At 32.6% G+C, this 23712-nt stretch overlaps 2 protein-coding genes across 2 annotated transcripts; both read right to left on the reverse strand.

The window, feature by feature from the left end:
• Nucleotides 1–8404: 8404 nt before the first annotated feature.
• LOC107023037 (LOB domain-containing protein 1-like) lies at nt 8405–11048 on the reverse strand. The gene is made up of 2 exons (XM_015223592.2): nt 10702–11048; nt 8405–9128 (listed from the first exon to the last, which is right to left on the reverse strand). Exons 1-2 carry the CDS (start codon nt 10942–10944, stop codon nt 8775–8777), a joined length of 597 nt encoding a protein of 198 aa, XP_015079078.1. The 5' UTR covers nt 10945–11048; the 3' UTR covers nt 8405–8774.
• Nucleotides 11049–16266: 5218 nt separating this feature from the next.
• On the reverse strand, nt 16267–22096 carry LOC107023036 (carbamoyl-phosphate synthase large chain, chloroplastic). The gene is made up of 3 exons (XM_015223591.2): nt 20569–22096; nt 18970–19662; nt 16267–18070 (listed from the first exon to the last, which is right to left on the reverse strand). The coding sequence occupies exons 1-3, from the start codon at nt 21913–21915 to the stop codon at nt 16514–16516; spliced, it is 3597 nt and encodes a 1198-aa protein (XP_015079077.1). The 5' UTR covers nt 21916–22096; the 3' UTR covers nt 16267–16513.
• Nucleotides 22097–23712: the final 1616 nt, after the last annotated feature.

Raw genomic sequence — 23712 nt, forward strand, 5'->3', positions numbered from 1 at the left:
AATATTCACCAAGGTTCTGTTCTTCCTCTCCACTACTCCATTTTGTTGAGGAGTTCTTGGAGCAGAGAAGTTGTGGCTTGTACCATTTTCCATACAGAATCTATCGAGAGTTGAGTTTTCAAATTCTGTCCCATGATCAGATCTAATACTGCAAACAACTTGATTCAATTTGGTTTGAATCATTTTGAAAAATACCACCAACTCATCAGCTGTATCTGCCTTTGATCTCAAAAATCTCGTCCAGGTGTATCTTGAATAATCATCAACAATCACCAAAATATACTTCTTGCCATTTCTGCTTTGAATCTTCAAGGGTCCACACAGGTCCATATGCAGCAACTCTAAGGTTCTTGATGATGTTACCTGATTCTTGGGCTTGAAAGATGATCTGATTTGCTTTCCTTTGACACAAGCTTCACATATTTTATTTTCAGCAAACTTCATCTTAGGCAACCCTCGGACCAGGTCCTTTGAAATCAATTTATTCAATAAAGATGAACTCACATGTCCCAGCCTACGATGCCAGAGATCAGCATTTTCATTTTGAGCACTGAGACATGTCAAGTCATCTCCATGAGAGATTTCCAAGTTTGCCACATACATATTTTTACTTCTGTGTGCAGTGAGAATTACCTTGTTTGTAGTTAAACTCACCACAGTGCATTTCTCAGAAGTAAACTTGACTTCATTTCCTTTATCACAGATTTGTGAAACACTCAGCAAGCTGTACTTCAAACCATCCACATGGTAAACATTGTCGATTGAATCTTCAAGAGATCTTCCCACTTTCCCAACTCCCAAAATGTACCCCTTCTTGCCATCGCCAAATGAGACTCCTCCTCCTTGGAGGGTCTTGAGTGAGAGGAAGTTATTTACATCACCAGTCATATGTTTAGAGCAGCCACTATCCATATACCAACACTGACTGCTGCTCCTCTCACTCACCTGCACCAAAAGTCACTTGTTAAGCTTGGGAACCCATTTCAGCTTGAGTTCCCAGTAGGCAGACAAAGGAGTGATCAGATTGTAATTTGCCCAATACGGTAGACTTTGAATCCTTCTAACAAAGGACCTAGGAGCAGGAACAGATTTTTTCTTTGAAAATCTGTGAGTTGGGACAGATTCTGTAGGACCAGGTCTCTTATTTGGTACATTCTGTCTTTCAGCATAATTAGAGTATCTTTCACGAGAGTTTTTCCAGCTGACACACTCTTTTTTCAAATGTCCATTTTTTCCACAATGCAGACACAACAGATTATCAGACACAAACACATACTTACTGTGAGGATTATAAGGAGGACTTATGTTTAGACTTCCTAGTCCTTTCTTATTGAAATTACTCTGACTTGTCACATTTGACAATAACTTTGATGATTTGGTCCACTTAAGAGAATTTTCAAGTTCCTCCTTAAGTTTAACAACATCCTGTTCTAATTTGTTATTCTTTTCAAGTGACAATCTGAGATTTGTCTCAGAGTTTTTCAATTTTTCCTCAATTTCAGCTTGCAAGCTATTTGGCTCTCCATTTAGTTTTTCAGCCTTTTCAGTAAGCTCACTCAACTGATACTTAAGTTCAGAATTATTTAACTCTAGAGACACCATTTTTGCCATTGTCTCTTCAAGTTGAACTTTGTTTTCAGAAAGAATTTCAAGTTCAGCATTAATGGCATCTCTTTCAGATGTTAGCTCTATCACAGAATCTAACATGACTTTTGACAAGGTTCTTAATTTCTTAAGAGAATATTTGTCCAAGTCAATTTTCATGTCAAGAAGAGTTACCTGATTGTTCTCTTCTTCATTTTCTGTGTGTGCCATGAGAGCAAACATTTCATTGAAGACAGTTTCCTCCTCATGCACAGCAACCATAGACACATCTTTTGACTCATCAGGATCTTCTGAATCACTTGAAGAATCCCCCCATGCAGCAAGAGCCCTTTTTACAACCATATCAGCAGCAGCTTTACGATCTCTGTTTCCAAGTACCAGGTCCCTTCTGTTTTCTTTGTCACCCCTGTGCTTTTGATGTTCCTTGTTTTCAGTCTTGAGCAAAGGACACTCTCTGATGAAGTGCCCAGATTTTCCACACTTGTAGCAAGTATCACCTTGAGCAGTATTTCGAGTCCCATTAGTTCCCTTTTTATACATTTTGTTTTTTCTCACAACCTTTTGGAATCTACTGATGAGATATGCCATATCATCATCATCACTTGAATCTTCTTCTGATTTATACTTTAACATCAGAGACTTGTCCTTCTTGACTTCCTTTTTTGACAAATCATAGCTTCGATTCATCTCATGTGTTTTAAGATTTCCAATCAACGCATCCATGGTCAGCACTTTCAAGTCCTTGGCTTCTGTAATGGCATCAACTTTGCTCTCCCAAGACTTTGGAAGAATTCGAAGCACTTTTCTGACTTGTTTGGTCATGCTTATGGGTTCACCCAGACTTTTCAGCTCATTTGTAATGGAAGAGAACTTGGTGAACATCTCATGTATTGTTTCACCTTCCTTCATTTTGAAGTTTTCATATCGTGAAGTGAGCATGTCAATCTTGGATTCTTTGACTTGTTCAGTTCCTTCATGAGCCGTCAACAAGCTATCCCAAATCTCTTTAGCAGACTCACAGGCTGACACTCTGTTGTACTCATCAGGTCCTATCCCACAGACCAGAAGAGTTTTAGCTCTGAAACCCTTTTCAATCTTTTTCCTGTCAGCTTCATCATATTTCTGCCTGGGCTTTGGAACAGTAATGGTCTTTTCTCCATCTTTTTCTTCCATCATGGGAACAAAGGGTCCATCTAATATAATATCCCATAACTCGCTATCTTCAGCCATGAGATAGTCATGCATTCTAACTTTCCACCAACTGTAGAAGTGTCCATTGAAACGAGGAGGTCTGTGTGATGACTGACCTTCTTCGAGGTTAAGTGGAGCTGCCATTCTTAGAACAAAATCACTTCCTTGGTGTTAACCAAATAGGTAGTGCCTGCTCTGATACCACTTGATAGAATGTAAGCTTTCACTTAACAAGTAATGGACCAGGTCCCTTACTTCAACTCAGAAAATTACCAGAAAGTTGAATGCAGTAAAATCAACACAATGATTTTACGTGGAAACCTCCTTGCTTAAGGGAGTAAAACCACGACCTGTCTCACAGGATTTTCAATCGTTTTCACTAATCTTCAAAAGCAAAAGCGAAACACGATTACACCAAATGTAAGAAAGAGTTATCAATCTTACCGTTAAGCAATAGACCTCTATTGCTCAACAAGCCAAAGTAGAAAAACAATCTACCCACTAAGCAATCCCACCTGGACAACCTAGACTTTTAACTCAACACACCAATTCCTTTATAGATTTAGGAGTGGTTTACAATTTAAGAACAAGAGAATAAATTCCTAAAACAACTAGACGAAAAGCTCCAGATGTTGCTGTTGTTCGAGGAATGATTCTGCCTTTTGCCTTTTTGTTAGCCTTTGCAAGAGTTCTTGAAAAGTGTTTATCAAGTTGCAAAAACTACCAAAAAGTGTTTAGGAAAGTGTCTTTTGTATTGACAAGTCCCTTTCCTAAACATCTTGCCATTGGTTGGAAAGGTCACACTTTCTGACGCCATCGGGAAGTGTGCACCTACTTTCTGTACTATCTCCAGCTGGCAGTCGACTGGCTCACTCTCAAGAGAGCCTGGTACCTCTACTAGGTCCCTGGGTTTGTTTCATCTGCAATACTTCAAACAAGACACCTGCAATACTCAAGTAGAAAACCCGGTACCTTTATGAGGTCCCTAAGTTTGTCAAATCATCAAAACTACAAATAACACATACATAATTTACTTTTAATACATATCAGATTTAACATAGTATTGCTATAAATGGTAACAAATAAAAAGTATTGTTAAAATCAATAATTATTTATTAAAATGTATCAATTTATGTAATTTTTCCATTAAATTTCTTGTAGCATTGAACAGGTTGCCAGTTTATGGGCCAATTGGTGAAACATATCTTTGGGCGAACAGTCTGTGGTCTTGCTATACCCAATGAACTGGTTACTGGACCAATAAAAGACCCAAAATGAATCATTGACAGAAGCCCATAATAATCTAACCCGACAATAAACTGCTAGAGATTTATAGGGTTATATATTTCGGTTTTTCGATATTTATGCCCACCTCTAGTTATATATTCCCACAATTATCTCTATTTTGCACTAGTAGTCTTTAATTTTTGCCTCTCCGAACTTATTATGAATCTTTAATTTTTACCTCTCAGAGCCAACAATGAGCTTATAGTGGAAGAATGCACGCCGTGAACGTTAATACAATCTATATGTTAGTATTTTTTTTCATCTATACATATTCTTTTGAAAAAAATAATTTTTACTGCATCTCTCAAAACATGCTCAAATGCTCTTTTGTCAAAGTTCGCTTTATTAATTAATCCATCATAAAGCATAGATGATTTATTTTTTTTGGTTTTCCATCTGGTGTTCAGTATTCACATTAGAGTCCAATTAAATTCAAATTCGCATTGATAAGTTCTACATTGGGATAAAGCGCTCCTAACAAAAGCAATTCCGTATCAAAGGAGGCTCGAACTCGAGACTTCTTGATTAAGGATGAAGGGTACTTACGACTCTATCAGAAATCCTTATCGGTAATCATAGATGATATATATTTATGCGTATATGAGCGACTAATTTTTATATAAATTAACATAAAAAGGCATGACAGAAAGGATTGTCCCTATAAAGATAACATTAAAAAAAAAAGAAATATTTCTTTATGTGATTGCACGAGCAGTATGAAAAGCCATTTGTGTCATTTTGATGATGTAATAATGCATCATCCAAACACTTTTTTTAAGTGGTCAAAACCTAAAAGTAAAAGGTAAAAAAATGTCGACGGATAGAAGAGACAAATAAAGCTAAAAGATGGCCACCGAAGGAAAAAGACGTTCACGGAAAGTCCAATAAATTCATTTATCTATTGCAGTATATTTTGTATGCGCATGATTCATTTTTGAAATGACGTTTTCATATTTTTTTTAATTTTATAATTTTAAATTTTAATCAAAGATAAAAGAAAATCTCAATCATTGTATCATAATCCTGGCGAATTCACGTAGACAAGAAGTATGATCAGATTTTTAGTGTCTGTGATATCAAACTTAAATTTATTTTGGAGTATACACGGCAGATAGTCAACTTACAATTAACTCATGTCGGTTTTACATAGTGGCAATGTTGTGATCTAAGCTGCAAAATCTAAAAAGATATCAGAAAATGACTGAAAACAAAATCTTACGTTTGGGGGATAGATTTGATGTAATCGTTTAACTATACTTTTCATCATTTGTGATCCTTTAGTACTTCTGATTACCGTTAAATAATTTTACAATATCTATTAGATGTGAGGAAATTAAATATAGTCAAGGCTAAAAATTTAACCAAACATTGAGAAAATTCCCTCAAATGGTAGAAATTGCAACACAAAAGTTGCACTAGACACAACAGGAGGTAGAACTGTAGAAGTCAATAAGAAATTTTATTTTTTTAAAGAAAAAAATAGTAGAAATGGCAAAATATACATTTTCAAAAGTGACCCCGTAAATTCCTTTTTCGTCATTTTCTGCCAACTAATTTCAATAATCTATTATCTAGCCAACAAAATTTCTTAATTATTTGAAAATGATCCAGCTATTCAATATAGTTAAGGGACTACTTTAAATCGAGCTTTTATGTCCAAATATAATGAATCATTTTTGTTATTTTCTCTAGACTGTGCATGTACATTTGTATTCGGAAGAGACATTATACACATACATAATTAAAAGAGATATATTGCCAACACGCTGCATGATGAAGATCATTAAAAGATTTAATAATTTCATTGAAGTGATAGCAGATAGCAGCCCCCTGCAGCCACTCATGTGATTAAAAATAAAATAGTATCATTGAGTTAAGACATGTATGATTCAAAGGAAAAAGACGTATTTATTTGGTTAACCTGATATCAATAGACTTTTGAAAATACGCGTAAAAAAAGTTCTCAAAAATAGAATAAAAATATTTAGTTAGAATACTTTATCATCAATCATAATTTAAGAGTCAGAATAAAATTTACAACTAATTTAAGAGATTGATAATATGTTAAGCCATGACTAATTGACATGCATTCACACTTTAGTTAATAAAGTTAACTAAATAGCTTGATTAGATATAAACATTCTGATTATAATTCAAATGACTTGTTTCTACTTACAGTACTCACAGATAAGCACTTACTAATCAAAGTAGGAAATTTCATTAATTAATCAATTAAAATAGGTTGATATGCAATTTGACAATTAGTTTCTGTATAAGCACATGAGTATCTACTAATATATTCAGTATTATCATCCACTCATTTCAAGAAAAAAGAACAGAGATAATGTTAATACGCGTTTAAAGGAAACATAAGCCATGATTAAACTCAAAAAGAAACAAGAAAAAGTAGGACAAGGGAACGTGCAATCTCGATTTGGGGTTGACAACTAAATCTTTCTCCTTTCTTGTCCCTACTAAGATACCTCCAAAACTGTACAAAGACCGTTCATTCGTGTTTCAATTTGTGTGTTATATTTTTTAAAAATCATATTTCATCTTAAATATAATTTAGTTTTAAATATTTTAATATTAATTACTTTTAATAAAATATATTATATTTATAATTTTAATTCACAAATTTTGAAAATTTATTTAATTCAGACTTCATATTTAGTCGAATATCAAAATAAATAGTAGAAGAAGAATTGTATCTGGCTGCCAGAACTTTATACTCCCTCCGTCCGGAATTGTTTGTCATGTTGCGTTTATCGAAAGTCAATTTAACTAATTTTCAAAGGTAAATTAGATCACATTAATTCGATATATTAAACAAATAAATTAGATATTCTAAAACTATATGAAAAGTACTATAAATTACAATTTTTTACATATTAATATGATTAAAAAATAATCTTAAAATATTAATCAAAATTTTTATAATTTGATTCTAAAAATAAAAATTATGACAAACACTATCGAATGGAGGGAGCAAGTGTTTAGCTAGGAATCCGACAGAACTGGCGGTTTTTCTTTTTCTTGAATTTGACGTCTATTGGATTTTTTAATTTTCATTTAAGATTGAGTTAGTAATGTAGGAATTTTTCATATTTCATTCGTATTATAAAAAAATAATTACTTTCTATGGTCTATCTATTTAAAATTTTGTCAATACTTATGTAATGTATTTACTGTATAGTATTGAAGGCATGTAACTTATGGATTGATTGTTTAGCATTCGTTGGTTGAGAAATCATCAAATTAGATATCTGTTATTATTTGATTGTTCTCTCCAATTATTTTATATTTATTATAGTTAGAATCCCCATGAAATTTTTATAAACTTAAACATGTATATAGTAATATTTGTGTATTTATAAAATATAAAAAAAACGTAATTACTCCCTTAAAAATAATATTGATGATATTATTAAAAACTTTTCAAGTAAAATTCTCCAATGATCGTTCAGTTTTGTAGTTATCACACAAAAGTAATAGTTAATTTCTATTATTTTTAATTCAGCTTAAAGGGTTATTATCACATATAAATTTTCACCAAGGTTGATACTGAGGGACATTATTCACCCTTCTTGTCACATGAAAGTGATCTAACTTCAAGTTCATCACACAAATAATTTCTTATCTTATAAATTATTTAAGAAATTTCAATTTGAATTTATATATTTTATATCAAAATTATATAAAAAAAAAAATTAGAATCCACGAAAGATATATATGGGATTTTTTATTTTCAAAAAATAGGGTTACAAAATTCAACTTGAATTGGTACGATATGACATCGTCGGTTAAGTGAAAAGACAAAGGTGAACATTTCAAATGTAGACAGGTACTGTGTACTTGAAAGTAATATTCAATGTTTCATTTTGAATGGGAATTCACATAGAAAATCAGTTTGATATAAGCTATTTTAGGTGAGCAATTAGATTTAATTAAGGGATAATGTTCAAGTAGCCCCTCAACCTATGCCCGAAATCTCAGAGACAGATTTATACTATACTAAGGTCCTATTACCCCTGAACTTATTTTATTAATAATTTTTTTACCCCTTTTTAGCCTACGTGGCACCATCTTGTGGGCCCAACGATGGTTGACTTTTTTTTCAAACTAGTGCCACGTAAGCTAAAAAAGGGGTAGAAAATTACTTATAAAATAAGTTCAGCGGGTAATAGGACCTTAGTATTGTATAAGTGTGTCTCTGAGATTTCGGGCATAGGTTGAGGGGGTACTTGTGCATTTTTCCTTTAATTAATAATATAAAGTGGGAATGGACTTACAAGAAAGAAAAAATATAAAAACATCCATCTTTTAAACATAAATTAAACTGCATGGCATTATTATAAAACTATCTAACAAGATCTCGTTCATAGTATATTACAATTTTGTTATCCTCCACTATTATAACCTTCTAGGGAGTTAAATCTGCTCCCATGACTATATATATAAACACAGAGGCAGATAAACCCCGATTTACTAAATTCTGTTACGTTGCATCTATTATTCTTGACACAAAACATAATATTTAAAACAACACTAAAGTTTTGACATAGCCTATGAGATATTTCAAAAGTGTAAATAAGAACTTGAAAACTTGAATCCATCAAATGTAAAGTTCTTGATTTGTCTCAACGTGCGAATGTTATTTGAGGAACATATACGTATATCTTCGTTTTTAATCATGTCCAAAGAGTCTCGAGGGTCCCATAATTATTGTTTTCATCTAGGAAACTCATGTTATTTTGGATGGTGTCATGTGTAGTACTATTAATGAACTTGTCCAAAGATTGTTGGGGTGATGTTGGTGGAGATGGTCCCATTTCCATGTAAACAAAGGCCATAAGATTAGCTTGTTGGCATTGGATATTGACAAGTTCAGCTTGTGTTTTGGCTAATTGTGCTTGCAGCTCATTTACTTGTTTTTGAAGTTGACAAATTGCCCCAGCAGAACCATACACTGGATCCCTCATCCTAGCATTGGCCTCGTAGACCATGCTACTTACAGCATCTGCTCTTTGATATTCTGGCAATTCCTAATCAAAATTCAAAAATATATGATTTTAGAACAAATCATCCCGCGTTCACATAGGTTTCGGATAAGGACCACAAACTTAAAACGATGTAATGTAGCTTGTATTTAGTCTACCCTAACGTAAACATCAATAATGAAATGATTTCAGAATTTCCAATTAAGCACTAAACTAGAAAGGGCAATCTGGTGAACGAAGCATCTAGTGCTCACATAAGGTCATTTGCACCCCAAGGGTATGGGTATGTAATATGTACTAAGACAGTCTATTCTGATGCAAGTATTATTAGCTGATTAAACTTGTAACTTATAGCTCATACAAAAATAACTTTATCATTACTCTACTGCTCTCTTCGGTAACAATAGTCATTACATGTACAACAAATGGAACCATGAGAGAGAATTAAGAGTATGATTCTTCATTATTTGACATAAGAAGCCATGAGTAGCTGGTAGCAATAAGCCATGATGTTTTTTTTTCTTTTTCTGGAGAACTAAGACAAGTCAATGCACAAGCAAAAATGGAAAAGAATAGTAATTAGGATGTAAACAGGAAAAAGTTTTTTCTTCAATAATTTATAAAGTAGATGTTGTTGTTGGTACTAATTATGATATATTATCCAAATGATTTGAAAAGCATGTTGGCCTTTAAAAAATCAATTCCCTCCTCTACAATTCGAAGAGCAACACTAGAACTTCACTATCAACAATTATGATGTTAGTTTGGATAAATAATTATATAACAGTAGGAATATGATTTTTCAAATTCTAGCATTATACTACATTAAATACTACCACCTAATTGGTCCGGCCATTAAATAAATTAAATGGTACATGTTAAAACATGTCTTCCTATATTTGCCTTTGACCAATTTTTTGTTCTTGATATTTTAATTAACAAATACACTGATATTGATATTAAATACAGGGGCAGAGCTAAGCTAGGCGGCGCAAAAGAATTTACTTGTAATGTTGCCTAAAAGGAGAGTTAGAATTTTAAGTTCGTAAGTTTTAAATTCTAGAAAAGATAATTTATTAAACTGTGAACAAATCATTTATATGTTTGTGTGTTAAGTCTCACATCCCTAGAAAGAGGAAAAAATAGTATACTTAATTAAACTGGAGCTAATTTTTGGATTGAATTATGTCCGAAATTTATTTCTTTTCATGGTATTAGAGAAAGTCTTCTCAATTTATAATTATTAAAGTTGGGGCACCACACCATATTAAAATTTAGTAAAAATTACATAAATCATATTGTGTTAAGTGCTAATTACATCATATATATTCTCACTTTTTAAATTACAAAAGTTTCTTTAAATCAAAGAATTTTGTATAGAGATGTATCCAAGAGAGATAGAAATATACCCGAGAGGATGGCTATATCAGCATACAATTAAATAATAAAAATATACTCACTCTTACAATTTAAATTTTTAAAATGAAAGGATCACACGCTTCAAACATTGGGTCAAACATCAACAAAATCCATCCACTTAAATTTCAAAATAAGTGGGAAAATTGGCCTAATTAACAAAAACAGCATCAAGTAACGAGTAACAAGTGTAAAAATGTACCTGCAAAAACTTGATAATATTGCTAGCACCAAAAACACGATGAGCAATGGTGAATTTAATGGGTTCACTGGGAGGAAAATAAGGTGCCAACACACATTTCTCCGCGCATCTCCTTCGTAATATCTTACAGGCAGCACAAGGTGTGGCCACCACCCGCGGCGGAGATGGAGAGTTAGTTGGCGGCAATACAGAGCAGGGAGACGACGGTGTTGTGGTGGTGATCGTCGTATTGTTGGACTCCATGTTTTAAAATTTTATGTACGTGCAAGGAATTAAGAAAACAGAGCAAAGAGAGTAGTAGGGGTGCTTTAAAACAGAGTAAGTGAAGTCAATATTTATAAGCCAAGAAACAAGTGGCGGGGGTGAGAGGTTGGGGGTGGGGGTGATATTATGTTGATAAATATTATGATGTCCGAACATATATTTTGTTATATTGTAATCTTGAATAGTTTATCAAAAATAATTTTTCTATCCCGTAAAGGTAAAATAAGATTGGCGTATATTCAATCTTTTCACACAGGATAATATTGAGAAATTATTGTTAGAATAATTAAACGTCCATCACGAGTCATATGAGCACCCGCACCAGGTAGAATAGTTGTGATATTCCCATCAAGATCTAACTCTAAGAGAATACTATTCATTTCTTCTTCGATTAGTCAAATTATATGTCCCCAAATAATTTTAAATTTCTAATTTTATGATAATTTCATAAAAACATCTGATAAGTGGTCTTCAAGAAACCATTGAAACGAAATTGCACATTGGGACAAAAAAAAAACTCTCCAACTTTCGTGGATTTGAAGTGGCATGAGAAGTCAAAACTATATAAATCTAACTTAGAAATACTCTACGTAACTTGGAAAAAATGGGCTCTTTTGGCTTCCAAAATTCTAATAATATGACCAGTAAAATGCGCTTAAGTTAAATCTTATCCATCAAAATTGGAATTCACCATTATGAAACTAACTTATTTATCATCTTGCAATTACATTAAGCCACCTGTTAACTTAGATTTTGAATACGAAAAGCGCTATTATAGAAAGTATTTTTCCTCTTCAAAATATTTGTATTGATCACTTTATGGGATAATCAATCAAGGACTTTTATCTTCGGAATTATAAAAAAAAGGGCGGTGTAAAAAATTAAAATTTAAAACGCTACTAAAAAATATAAAATGTTTAAAAATGGTCAGTTATTTGAATAGGAGAATTACTATGGTTATAGCGTTTGATAAGTTTAACAAAGAAGAAAATACTCTATTCAATATTATAAATGACTGAATATTGTATTACAATCTAGCTAGGATTGATCTATATAGTTTTGTTAGGAGCAGAATTAATTGCACTAGAAATTTTAATAGTATTGAAGATTAAATGTTGTTAAGATCATTAAAATAAAAAGTAAAGTTGCTCCATTTTTATTATGACTTTAGGAAGATAGCTAGGTCATATTGATATCATGTTGTCTTTATAGGTTGATATCATTAAGGAAATTAGTTCATATTTCCTACTACACTAACCACCACAACATTACGTGTCTAAAAATGGAAAATGACAGAAAAAGGGATCATAGGCTAAAATTGGTGGTTGGTTAAGGTGTTAGTAAAAAAGGTCAGCTCGTTTGGCACATGTATTAGAAAAATAAATGTCATTTTGTAGTTGATTTTTTTTTTTTAACGATATGTTCGAGTCAACTTATTTTATTTCATGGGAAAAGGGTCTGATATACCCCTCAACTTTGTCATTTGGAGCTGATATACCCCTCGTTATGAAAGTGGCTCATATATGCCCTTACCGTTATACAAACGGCTCACATATACCCCTGCCGTTACAAAATGGCTCACATATACCCTTCATTTAACGGAAGTTAAAAAAATTAGTTTTAAATTTATATTTATTACTTTTAATTTTTTTTAAAAAATTATTTAGGGGTATATATGATTCTTCTATCAAAGTTCAAGGTATATTTTAATTTTTTTAATACATAAATTATTTTTTGACTTCTTTTTTATTATAATTATTTGAGTTTCTTATTCTTATTTTTTTTCTTTCATTCCTTTGTTTAAAGAAAAAAAATTAAACTATTTTTTTGTCTATATTGTAATTTGATTTTTTGTATTCGAAGAAAAAAATTTGGTCATCTACAATAAGTTTTACAAGAATATTAGTGAAACATAAATAAATTTGATTATCAAAATAATAATTCTAAATTAGCCATTGAAACAAAAAAAAAAGTCAAAAAAATATGTTTGACGAGGATTAAATTTACTCATATGGGATTATATTTTTGTAGAAAAAAAATTAGCTTAAAATTATCTTTTTTTTCATTTCCGTTAGAGGAAAAGGGTATATGTGAGCCATTTGTTTATAAGTAGGAGTATATATGAGCCACTTTCATAACAAGGGGTATATCAGCTCTAAATAACAAAGTTGAGGGGTATATCAGACCCTTTTCCCTTATTTCATTATTCAATAATACGTTGCGATACAGAGAAAGTACTTTAATAAATGAATAAAAATGGGTAACATAGATGTTTACCTGAAAATCAAAAGAAAAAGATGGTCAAAATACATAATAATAATAACACTGAATTGATGGTCAAAATGCCTGGAACTGGTGGCCAAATGTCCTGTTAAACGAATGCCCTCCTTTGTACTTAACATCTCCTTTTCAAGCACTCTGTCTTCTACATGCGCTAGCACGAGAAAGTACTGATTCTGCAGAATTCAATAATTTAAATTCGAACAATGTATATTTGTTTAAAATATTAAATTTTAATTTTTGAATTTGTGGCTTGTCTAGTTAAAGCTACAATTGTTGTGTAGATATTATATTTTAATTTAATTTTAAACACATGAGATGAGTGGAATAGCTTGATCCACATCTGCATAAAATTATTTTTTGATACATTTATTATATATTTCTGATGTGGATATTATAATATAACATATCTCCAACACGTAATATAGAAAAGTGAATTCACACACGCAGCTTTCCATATATGCATTGATGATTTAGCTGTGTTTATATTTGCTGAACTACCAATAAGATATGTACTTTAATGCTGTTTGCCACTTTAATTTTTACTCAATTGTATTCATACTCATAAATTGACCAACCAAAAGAATGTAACACATAATGAAGTGGCATTACTTTGGTACTTTATTATTCTTGCTTCAATTATTTTTCCTACTTGTTTTATTTTGCTATTTTTAAGATTTCCCTTTCAATCTTGCTTTGACTATCGGAGCAATTTTAATAGGTTAATTGATTAATTATCTAACTTTCACCTTGTTGGTGAGGGTTCGATTTCCGATCTTATAATTTCTTTTCCTCTACCGCGGATTATTGAATAAAAATTACACTTCTTATGAGTTGAGAGTCAAGATGTTATACTTATGAGATTACACTGAATATATTGTTGTAAAATGGAAGTTTGAAGGAGTAGGTTGCAGACTCAATTAATAGTATTTACTAGCTAGCTCCTCATAAAAGAAACATAATACTAAATGATTTCGAATTTTGATTCAATGAAGATCTTGCATTGATCATTTGAATTTCATTTGCTTTCATAATGAAAAGGAAGAAGCAGCATTTAGTGCACACAAAGGCTATGACCAAAAAAAATAAATTTGACTGTATATATAGCTATGATTGTCATCAATAAACCCAACCTAATTAGTTGTGCACCTAATTAATACTATATATCATGGGGAGAGTCAGAGACCAATATCATTAAATTTGTTGAAACTGAAAAAACTTGTAAATACTCATTTGTGCTTATCCTCTATGTCTACTTGTACAAATTATTAGATTCCTATAAGATGGAATGCTAGAGGATCCTATGGTTTTATTGTAGCTATAGAGCAATTTTCATTCACTCAAATTTACCTGTCTTAATTTCCTAGGAAATGTTATCTCGGCAAATGAGTAACTTTCTTATTTATTTCCGTGTTTGATAAATAAGTATAAAATACTTTTGAGATTTAAGAAAAATATCTTCACCCAATTGGCCAATTATATTGGCCGAATATCATCTTTTTAAATTTGTCAATATATTTTATTTAGATATTCAAATTATTATAAAATTTAATAGAGTAATTAAATATATATGATAAAGTATTCATATTAAATATTTTCAGCTTATATTTTAGAAAAACTTTTTTGCGAATTGTCAAGTGCCTATTAGTAGATAAGTTAATAGTTAAAATATGTCACATCATTTAATCATACACATCAGCCTTAATTAAAGATATAACATATTTTAAGTGATTAACTTATACACATAATACGCAAGAAAAAAAAACAAAATTTTGAAGTAGAAGTGTCTAATGTTCAAATGCTCAATCAAGATAGACTATAATTCGAATATCTAAATAAAATATAATGAAATGTCATAAATTTAAAAATTGTTGACGTACTAAACCAATTATTTAACAGTTAAATTTACTTTTCAAATGTAAGACTAAAAACAAGCGGGATCAGTGGACACGATCTAATGAGTAGATGGATTACAATTGTACAAGTTCTAAGACTCTATGGGACCATATATACTGCTACAAATTGTATGTCACCTAAGGGAAAAAAATTATTTAGTTGCAAAATATTTATTTTGCATAATCCGGAGGAAATTTCCTTATTTTTACAAACTTCAGTGGAAAATTACCGTTCAGGTCTTTAAATCATCTAAATTATAAAAATATGCACAACATATAAACCAAAGTGTATAGGTAAATGTATGCATCGATCATATTGATAAACTATATGATTGGAGGGAACATTTACGTTATTTCCCCAATTGGAAATAAACCTAAACTGGGCGTGTTAGAGTTGCAAGTTGCAACCATCGTGCCGTAAATCGAATTTCATATCATGCTAAATTATTAATGATTAACGATATAATAAATGTTGATTAAAAAGTAGTACTAAAGTTGCCTTATTTCAATCTGGACGTACTTCCTGAGAATTGAAAGGCAATTCAACTTCTTTTTTTTTCTTCGAGCCAAATAAGTTGAAAAGAACGTAGTCAATGACTACCTTTTTGTCTCTACCTTTCACACTAGCCGTTGTCACATTCATATTTTACCAATAAAGAAAATGAAGAGAGATGAAAAGATAAAAGAGAAAAATCCATCATTTGCTTAGTCTCAAGAGAGTAAGTCTTAATACAGTAGTTGTGTTAGGTTCACCTTAGGCAATAGATAAGTTGACATCGATCGAATCAAACCCAAACCGATTATTAGGTTATTAAAAACAGAATCATAGGTTTTGATATGAATTTAGAATCGCATCGAAAAGTTAGGTTAGGTTCTCTTGAATTATAATTTAAAAAAAAAAGTACCAACTGTGTGGTACCTGAACAAAAACTAATTTCCTCAATCTGACAAATTGACGCCAGTGCAAAAAAAAACTGTCATAATGTGGACAAGTTTGTTACGACATACGCAGTGAGTCACACAAGTGGTTTTGAGAAAGTGGTTTTGAGAAGGATAGGATGTACGTAGACCTTACTTCTACCTTTGTGGGATAGACAGGTTGTTTCCGATAGCATGAAATATTATATGTAAGAAACAGTACAACCATTGTTGCATTAACAATCATCACCATCATCACCTATTTTAATCTACAAGTAGATTTTGATGTTCCAGTACATTTTTTAAGCTAGAGTTCAGGAATAAATAATATTGGAGAAAAGTAAGTTCATTCTCCAAATCCAGAAAGCAACAATATCACTTCTAACATAAATCGGAACAAACGAAAACGAAAAATTACAAGCAACCAAGAAGATTTTGATTCACCTAGATGCAACTCAACTAGATGAAAGAGATGAAGCAGACTGAAAGTTTTTGCGCTCAGCTGTTACCTTCTGGTCATCAAAGTAATCCTGAAGAGCTGTCATTTTAATCTTGTTGCATTTTAAGCTTTTAATTGCATCAGCAGTGGCCAAAGCACCTGCAACTGTTGTTATCACTGGTATCTTATATGCGAGAGCCATCCTTCTCAGCTTCCGGCCATCAATCTGATCAAGGGCGTCTCCTGAACTTGTGATCACCATCAACTGAATCTGTCCATTGGCGATGAGATCAGCAGCATGTGGCCGCCCTTCATGCATTTTAAGCACTTGCTCCACTGGCATGCCTTCTAATTCGAGTACACGTGCAGTTCCGGAAGTTGCAATAATTTGAAATCCAAGTTCCGAGAAGGCTCGAGCAATTGTAGTAAGATGGGGTTTTGTCAATTCATTTAAACTGAGGAACAGAGTACCTGAAAGTGGCATTTTCTGTCCAGCGGCAATTTGTGCTTTGGCATATGCAATTGATGACTCATAGTGGATACCCATTACCTCACCAGTGCTGCGCATCTCAGGACCAAGAAGCACATCACAGCCTTGGAATTTCTCGAATGGAAGAACAGCTTCTTTAACTGATACATGTTTGGGGATAACCTCCTTGGTGAAGTTTAGGTCATATAGGGATTTTCCTGACATGACTAGAGCAGCATATTTTGCCAACGGGTGCCCAATTGCCTTGGAAACAAAAGGAACTGTTCGTGATGCACGGGGGTTAGCCTCGAGCAAGAAAACCTCACCAGTAGTAGTAATGGCATATTGGCAATTCATGAGGCCACACACATTTAGCCTCTTAGCTAATTTTGTAGTCCACGACCTAATAGTTTCCAAGCATGAATCTGAAACTGTTTTTGTTGGAAGCATGCAAGCTGAGTCACCTGAGTGAACCCCGGCCTGCTCAATGTGCTCCATTATTCCACCAATAACCACATTACCATACAAATCAGCAAGTGCATCAATATCAATCTCTACAGCATCAGTTAAATACTTGTCAATGAGGACAGGGCGCTCCGGGTCTACCTTAACAGCATTTTCAAGGTATGTCACTAATTTTTCATTGTTGTAAACTATCTCCATTGCCCGGCCACCTAAGACATAAGATGGTCGGACGACAACAGGGTATCCTACTTCTGCCGCAATGGCAAGGGCGTCCTTTTCGCTCTTTGCAATACCCCCTTTTGGCTGAGCAATCTGCAGTTCATTCAGGATAGCATTGAACCTCTCCCTATCTTCAGCTGCATCAATGTTGTCAGGTGATGTACCCCAAATGCTAACAAAGCCAGCTCCACTTTTGCTCTTAGGCTTTCGCTCATCCAAGTAATTCTGAATAGGCAGAGCCAATTTCAATGGTGTTTGACCTCCAAACTGCACAATGATACCATCAGGTCCTTCCAAGTCAATGATATTAATAACATCTTCAACTGTCAGAGGCTCAAAGTAAAGACGGTCACTTGTGTCGTAATCTGTAGAAACTGTCTCGGGATTGGAATTCATCATAATTGTTTCATAGCCTGCGTCCTGCATTAAAAAAAAAATTAACAATGAGAAGCAACATCGGAGCAACTTGTAACAATAAAATGCCAACTATGAGAACCAAGAAGAGAAGACCAATACATTATTTGATCTAGTGAACAATACATTATATTTCAAATACTTCATACGCCAACAGATTACTGCATAATGATAAGGAATGAAACTTTTCCTAGTTTGTGGTTATATTATTTTCCTTGCTAGAGAGCCTTATGCACTTTTACTACTAAATGGTTGTGACATCAATTAGTAAAGAATTATTTTAGTAGTTTCTGACTCCCTAAATCCATGTGATTGATCTCTATGTCCGTATAATTTTTCTAAGATCTCACAAACCAAAAATTATTAGCATTACGTAAGAAAACAAAAAAAAAAACAGTAAAAGAATGTGCGGAAGTTAAGAATAAAAGTACTCATGAAAACTTAAAACTACAAAATCGAAACAAATGATAATTATATGTGCATAACCATTTCTGTGTCAAATTGTACATTACAGAGTATGCAACATTTTCTTCTATTAGCATGTTTTAATTTATCCATGTGTTTAGTTTGAGCATAAATTATCTTAGTCACTAACTAATAACTATATTCAGTATTTGTAAGAACTTGCACTTAATTACTTAATTATTCGATTACTTAAAAATATGTTTAATAAAAAATATTGTAATTATGAAAATCCATTCTACTAGTGTGATATCTCTAATTAGAGCCATGCTATAGGAGTCTTCTATAGTCAAAGAAGATTTCAGTTTTTCTGGAACAAACTTATCACAACTTGTGCCTCTTTTCAGATTATATTTAAGTTGTGTATTGGCAGCTGAAGAAGTATAAACTAAAAGGCAATGCAGAAAAATTGGACCCCAAATCAATTGTCAAGAAACACAAACCTGAAGGGCAAAGGATGTATGACAGCAACAATAATCAAATTCAATGCCCTGTCCAATTCGGTTTGGTCCTCCACCTAAAATTAACACTTTCTTCCTTTGTGTAGGAGCGGATTCACACTCTAGGTCATAAGATGAATACATATAAGGTGTATCAGCCTCAAATTCTGCAGCACATGTATCAACTCGTTTATATGCTGGTTTCACACCCAGAGACAAACGCCTCAACCGAACCTCCTGCTCACTGGACTTCGTCACAAAAGCTATCTGCCTGTCACTAAACCCTCTCTTTTTCACTTCATAGAAGTCATCCTTTGTTAAGTCAGACAAACTGTGAGCCAGAAGGAATTGCTCCACATCTACAAGCTCCCTTAGCTGAGTGAGGAACCATTTGTCTATGTAACTGAGCTCATGAATGTCATCTACCTTCATCCCCCTCTTCATTGCAGCATATACGGCATGGATGCGTTCAGGATTCGGAACCCGGAGACTATACTTCAACTTGTCCCAATCCCAGTTCATTTCCTTAACCTGTGCACAGCCCCATCCAGAATACCCACATTCCAGGGACCGTACTGCTTTTTGGAAGGATTCTTGGAATGTGCGACCTACTGCCATGGATTCACCAACAGACTTCATTTGGGTTGTCAGTATGGCTTCAGATCCAGGGAATTTCTCAAATGCAAACCTTGGTATCTGCACATTACATTGTTTAGAAAACTAACAGCAGATGTATAAATATTGACGATTGGAAAAAAACAGAACAACAATTTAGATCATCTACAGAATATGAAATTATTAAAAATGTCAATTAAAACATTATCCCACCACCAGATTTTGAAATATTGTATCAAGAGTGTAGCAACGTTGCATTGACTCTTGCAAAAGACTTGCCCACAGCAAAAAGAATGCTACCATAATTTTTTAAAAAAAAACGAGTTATAGGAATCAAGCTGATGATAGAGAAGGCAGGGGTCAATTCTGTTGGTAAGAATATGTTTCTTTTATCATACACAGTCGCTACAAAATCCAGGTTGAAATATGAGCCATATTGGTCATAACTAGGACAAAATAACACTGTACCTAAGGAAAGAAGCAGTGAATATTTCTTGTTGTCAAGTCACACAAGCATGTTATAGAGATGAGTACGTCGAAGACATAATGGACACCTTCATGCAGGAGTTTGATTTTTTAACTTACTAGAAACTAGATACCAGTCTCACTCCTAAGTAACTGAATCCAAAAAGGCTGAGACAACAGAATGGACATTATAGCATTCTTTAAGTAACATCATCACATCAGTATGTTATAGAGATGAAAATGTGTAAAGGCCATAGATAGACACCTTCATGCTGGGCCCTAATTTTTAACTTATTAGAATCCAGATACCATTCTTACTCCTTTTTTGAGAGACAATGTCACTCTTACTCCTAAATAACTGAACAGCGATAGATTGAGACAACCAAATGAATATTTTAGTATTGTTTCATTAGAAAGAGCTCATCAATACTCTAAGCAGAAAATTGACATATAAGAGAAACATACTACACAAGGAAACTGGAATACAAGAGGATAAATAAAATCAAAAATAAAGCTACTTGCCTTTGTAACTACATAATCAATGGATGGCTCAAAACTAGCTGGAGTCTTCTTTGTGATATCATTAGGTATCTGGTCCAGGGAGTATCCCACTGATAGCTTAGCAGCCATCTTAGCTATTGGAAAGCCAGTTGCTTTTGAGGCTAAAGCTGAAGACCTTGAAACTCTAGGGTTCATTTCAATTACCATGACTTCACCATCAACTGGATTTACAGCAAATTGCACATTGGAACCACCACATTCAACTCCAATTTCCCTGATGATGGCAATAGAATAATCTCTAAGTCGTTGGTACTCTTTATCTGTCAAAGTCTGAGCAGGAGCCACAGTGATCGAGTCCCCTGTATGGACCCCCATAGGATCAATATTTTCAATAGAACAGATGATAACCACATTGTCAGCCAAGTCTCTCATAACCTCAAGCTCATATTCTTTCCAACCTAACAAAGACTTCTCAACCAAAACCTGTGATGTCAAACTAGCTGCTAACCCGGACTTACATATAGCCTCAAATTCCTCTCTGTTATAAGCAATTCCACCACCAGTCCCACCCAATGTAAAAGCTGGCCTAATAATCAATGGGAACTCCCCAATTTTATTAGCTATCTCAAAACACTCCTCCAATGTGTTCCCAATGCCCGAAGGTGGCGTCTTTATCCCAATATTCTTCATTGCCTGCTTAAACAAATCTCTATCCTCTGCCTTTTTAATTGCATCAAGCTTCGCCCCAATCAACTCGACTCCATACTTATCAAGCACGCCACTCTCTGCCAATGCTACAGCTAAATTAAGAGCAGTTTGCCCACCCATTGTTGGCAACAAGGCATCAGGCCTCTCGTTCTCTAACACTTGCTCCACAAGGTCTGGTGTCATAGGCTCAATATAAGTCCTGTCCGCCGTTTCTGGGTCGGTCATAATAGTTGCAGGATTTGAATTAATCAATATCACCTCATACCCTTCTTCCCTAAGAGCCTTACAAGCTTGAGTTCCTGAATAATCAAACTCACACGCTTGTCCTATCACTATTGGCCCAGCACCCAGTATCAAAATCTTCTTTATATCTGTTCTTTTACCCAATTTGTCCGTCCCAAGAAACCCCTTTTGAACAGTATCATCATTGATTTGCTCATTTACAATCGAATGCACCCTTTTCCGCAAATGGGTGTTACTGAAAACACATGGCCGAGATTGGAGGTGCAAAAATGAGGACTTTTTGTAAGCAGAGTGGGGGAACCATGGGAAAAGCTGATTTCTTGATGAATATATTCTGGAAGACGGAAGAACATAGGAAGAAGAAGATGAGATGAGCCTATATGCAGCATTTTCACAGCGGTTCATGCAGTAATCCATCTTGATAAACAACTTTTCAAAAGAACTGAAGAAAATCGTCTCTGGATTTTACAGATTCGGCGAACGCTTTTTCTGGTTTTTGGCAGAGTAGAACAGGGAAGCTTTTTAGTAGAGTGGTGGAGGAAGGATAGATGGCGGGTTCAACTGGGGCTAGGGTTTTACAAGTTGTAGTGCTAAACTTACATAAATATACTATAATAAAAAAATATTTACTATTTATATTAATAATATTTTTTTATTAGATTATTTTTAATTTATTTATAATACAAGTTTAATACATATTATAAAAAAATAATTTATTATTCACATGTAATACAAGTTTTAATGATACATAATACATTTATCACACATTTTAATACAGTGTACAAATTTTTATCAACAAACATAATATGTTTCAAAAACATATGATTCAAATATATTGAATACATAATTGACTTTTAATACATATTACAAATTAATTATAATATTGCTATAAATAATAATAAATAAAAAGTATCGCTAAAATCAGTAATTATTTTTTAAAATATATTAATTTATGTAATTTTTCCGCTACAAAAAATTAAGAAAATAACAACTAAAGAAACAAAAGGATGGACAGGGATAAAGTGATTGGGTTTTAAGCTACATATGGAAAAATGAAAACTAGGAAATAAATATACCATATAAGAAAACAAAGAATTTTAAATTTTATGGCTTATCAAAATATTTAATTTTAAATGTATTACTGGAATGTAAAATGTACCAAATACTTCTAAATATTGTACTTATGAGCAAACTAGATGGATCAAGCATGAAATTATTGACATTCTATTTAGTGGTAAAATGTATGAATCACACTCTACTTGATAAAATTAAAATTGTTATATGATATGATTTTTATAAACATCATTGTAACATTTAATAGGTTTTACAATATTTCATATTTTTGTGAATAATATAAATTTGTGCAGGATGGCTCAAATATCACTGTTAGATAGAAGTTCAAATAGAATATATATAATTACTTATATAAATTCATACCACTCCTTAATTTTTAAAAGTAATTTTATCAATCCACCAATTTGAATTTTATATTTAGATTGATTATATTATTATTATTACTATTATGTATATTGTTATAAATATAATAATTTTCAAATTTTTAAAGTTGAATTATTATGATATTATTCTATATCACACCTATACCCTATTTAGATACAATATTGATGTTAATTCTAAATTTTATAAATATTTTGAAAAATATATAGAGGTTACTTATAAGTATTGTATTCCTCACTTTCTACTATAAACTGTTAGGGGTACATAGTGAACAAAGTATTTAGCAGTGTTATGCATTAATGTTTATAAACGGCACGAAAAATAAAATATTCAGCAGCAACAAGATGTGTTGATATTAATTTGAGTATGTCAAAATACACTTATTATTAAATTAAATGTTTTGAATTAAGATATGATGACATTAATTTGTGTATGTCTGCTCAAATTAATATGTTGAATTAATGTTGTATCCCTTTACTTATTGTTAATTGATTTATTTTAGTTTCATTATTATTTCTTAAGCGTTACTATGTCAATTATGTCTCAAGCATTACTTGGTTGTATTTTATTTTCTAAATTATACATCAATGATGTTTTCATTTAAAATATCTTTAATTTTTTCGAAAAATCAATTCACATGATAAAAATTAAAGTTGAAGGCCATAAATTATTAAAACTGAAAATGAATATATTAACAGACATTTAACAAAGTAAATCTAGAGTAATGAAATTTAACCTGCCATGTTTTAATTTTAAGAA

The sequence above is a fragment of the Solanum pennellii genome, chromosome 6, assembly GCF_001406875.1.
Source record: "Solanum pennellii chromosome 6, SPENNV200".
Lineage (NCBI taxonomy): Eukaryota > Viridiplantae > Streptophyta > Magnoliopsida > Solanales > Solanaceae > Solanum > Solanum pennellii.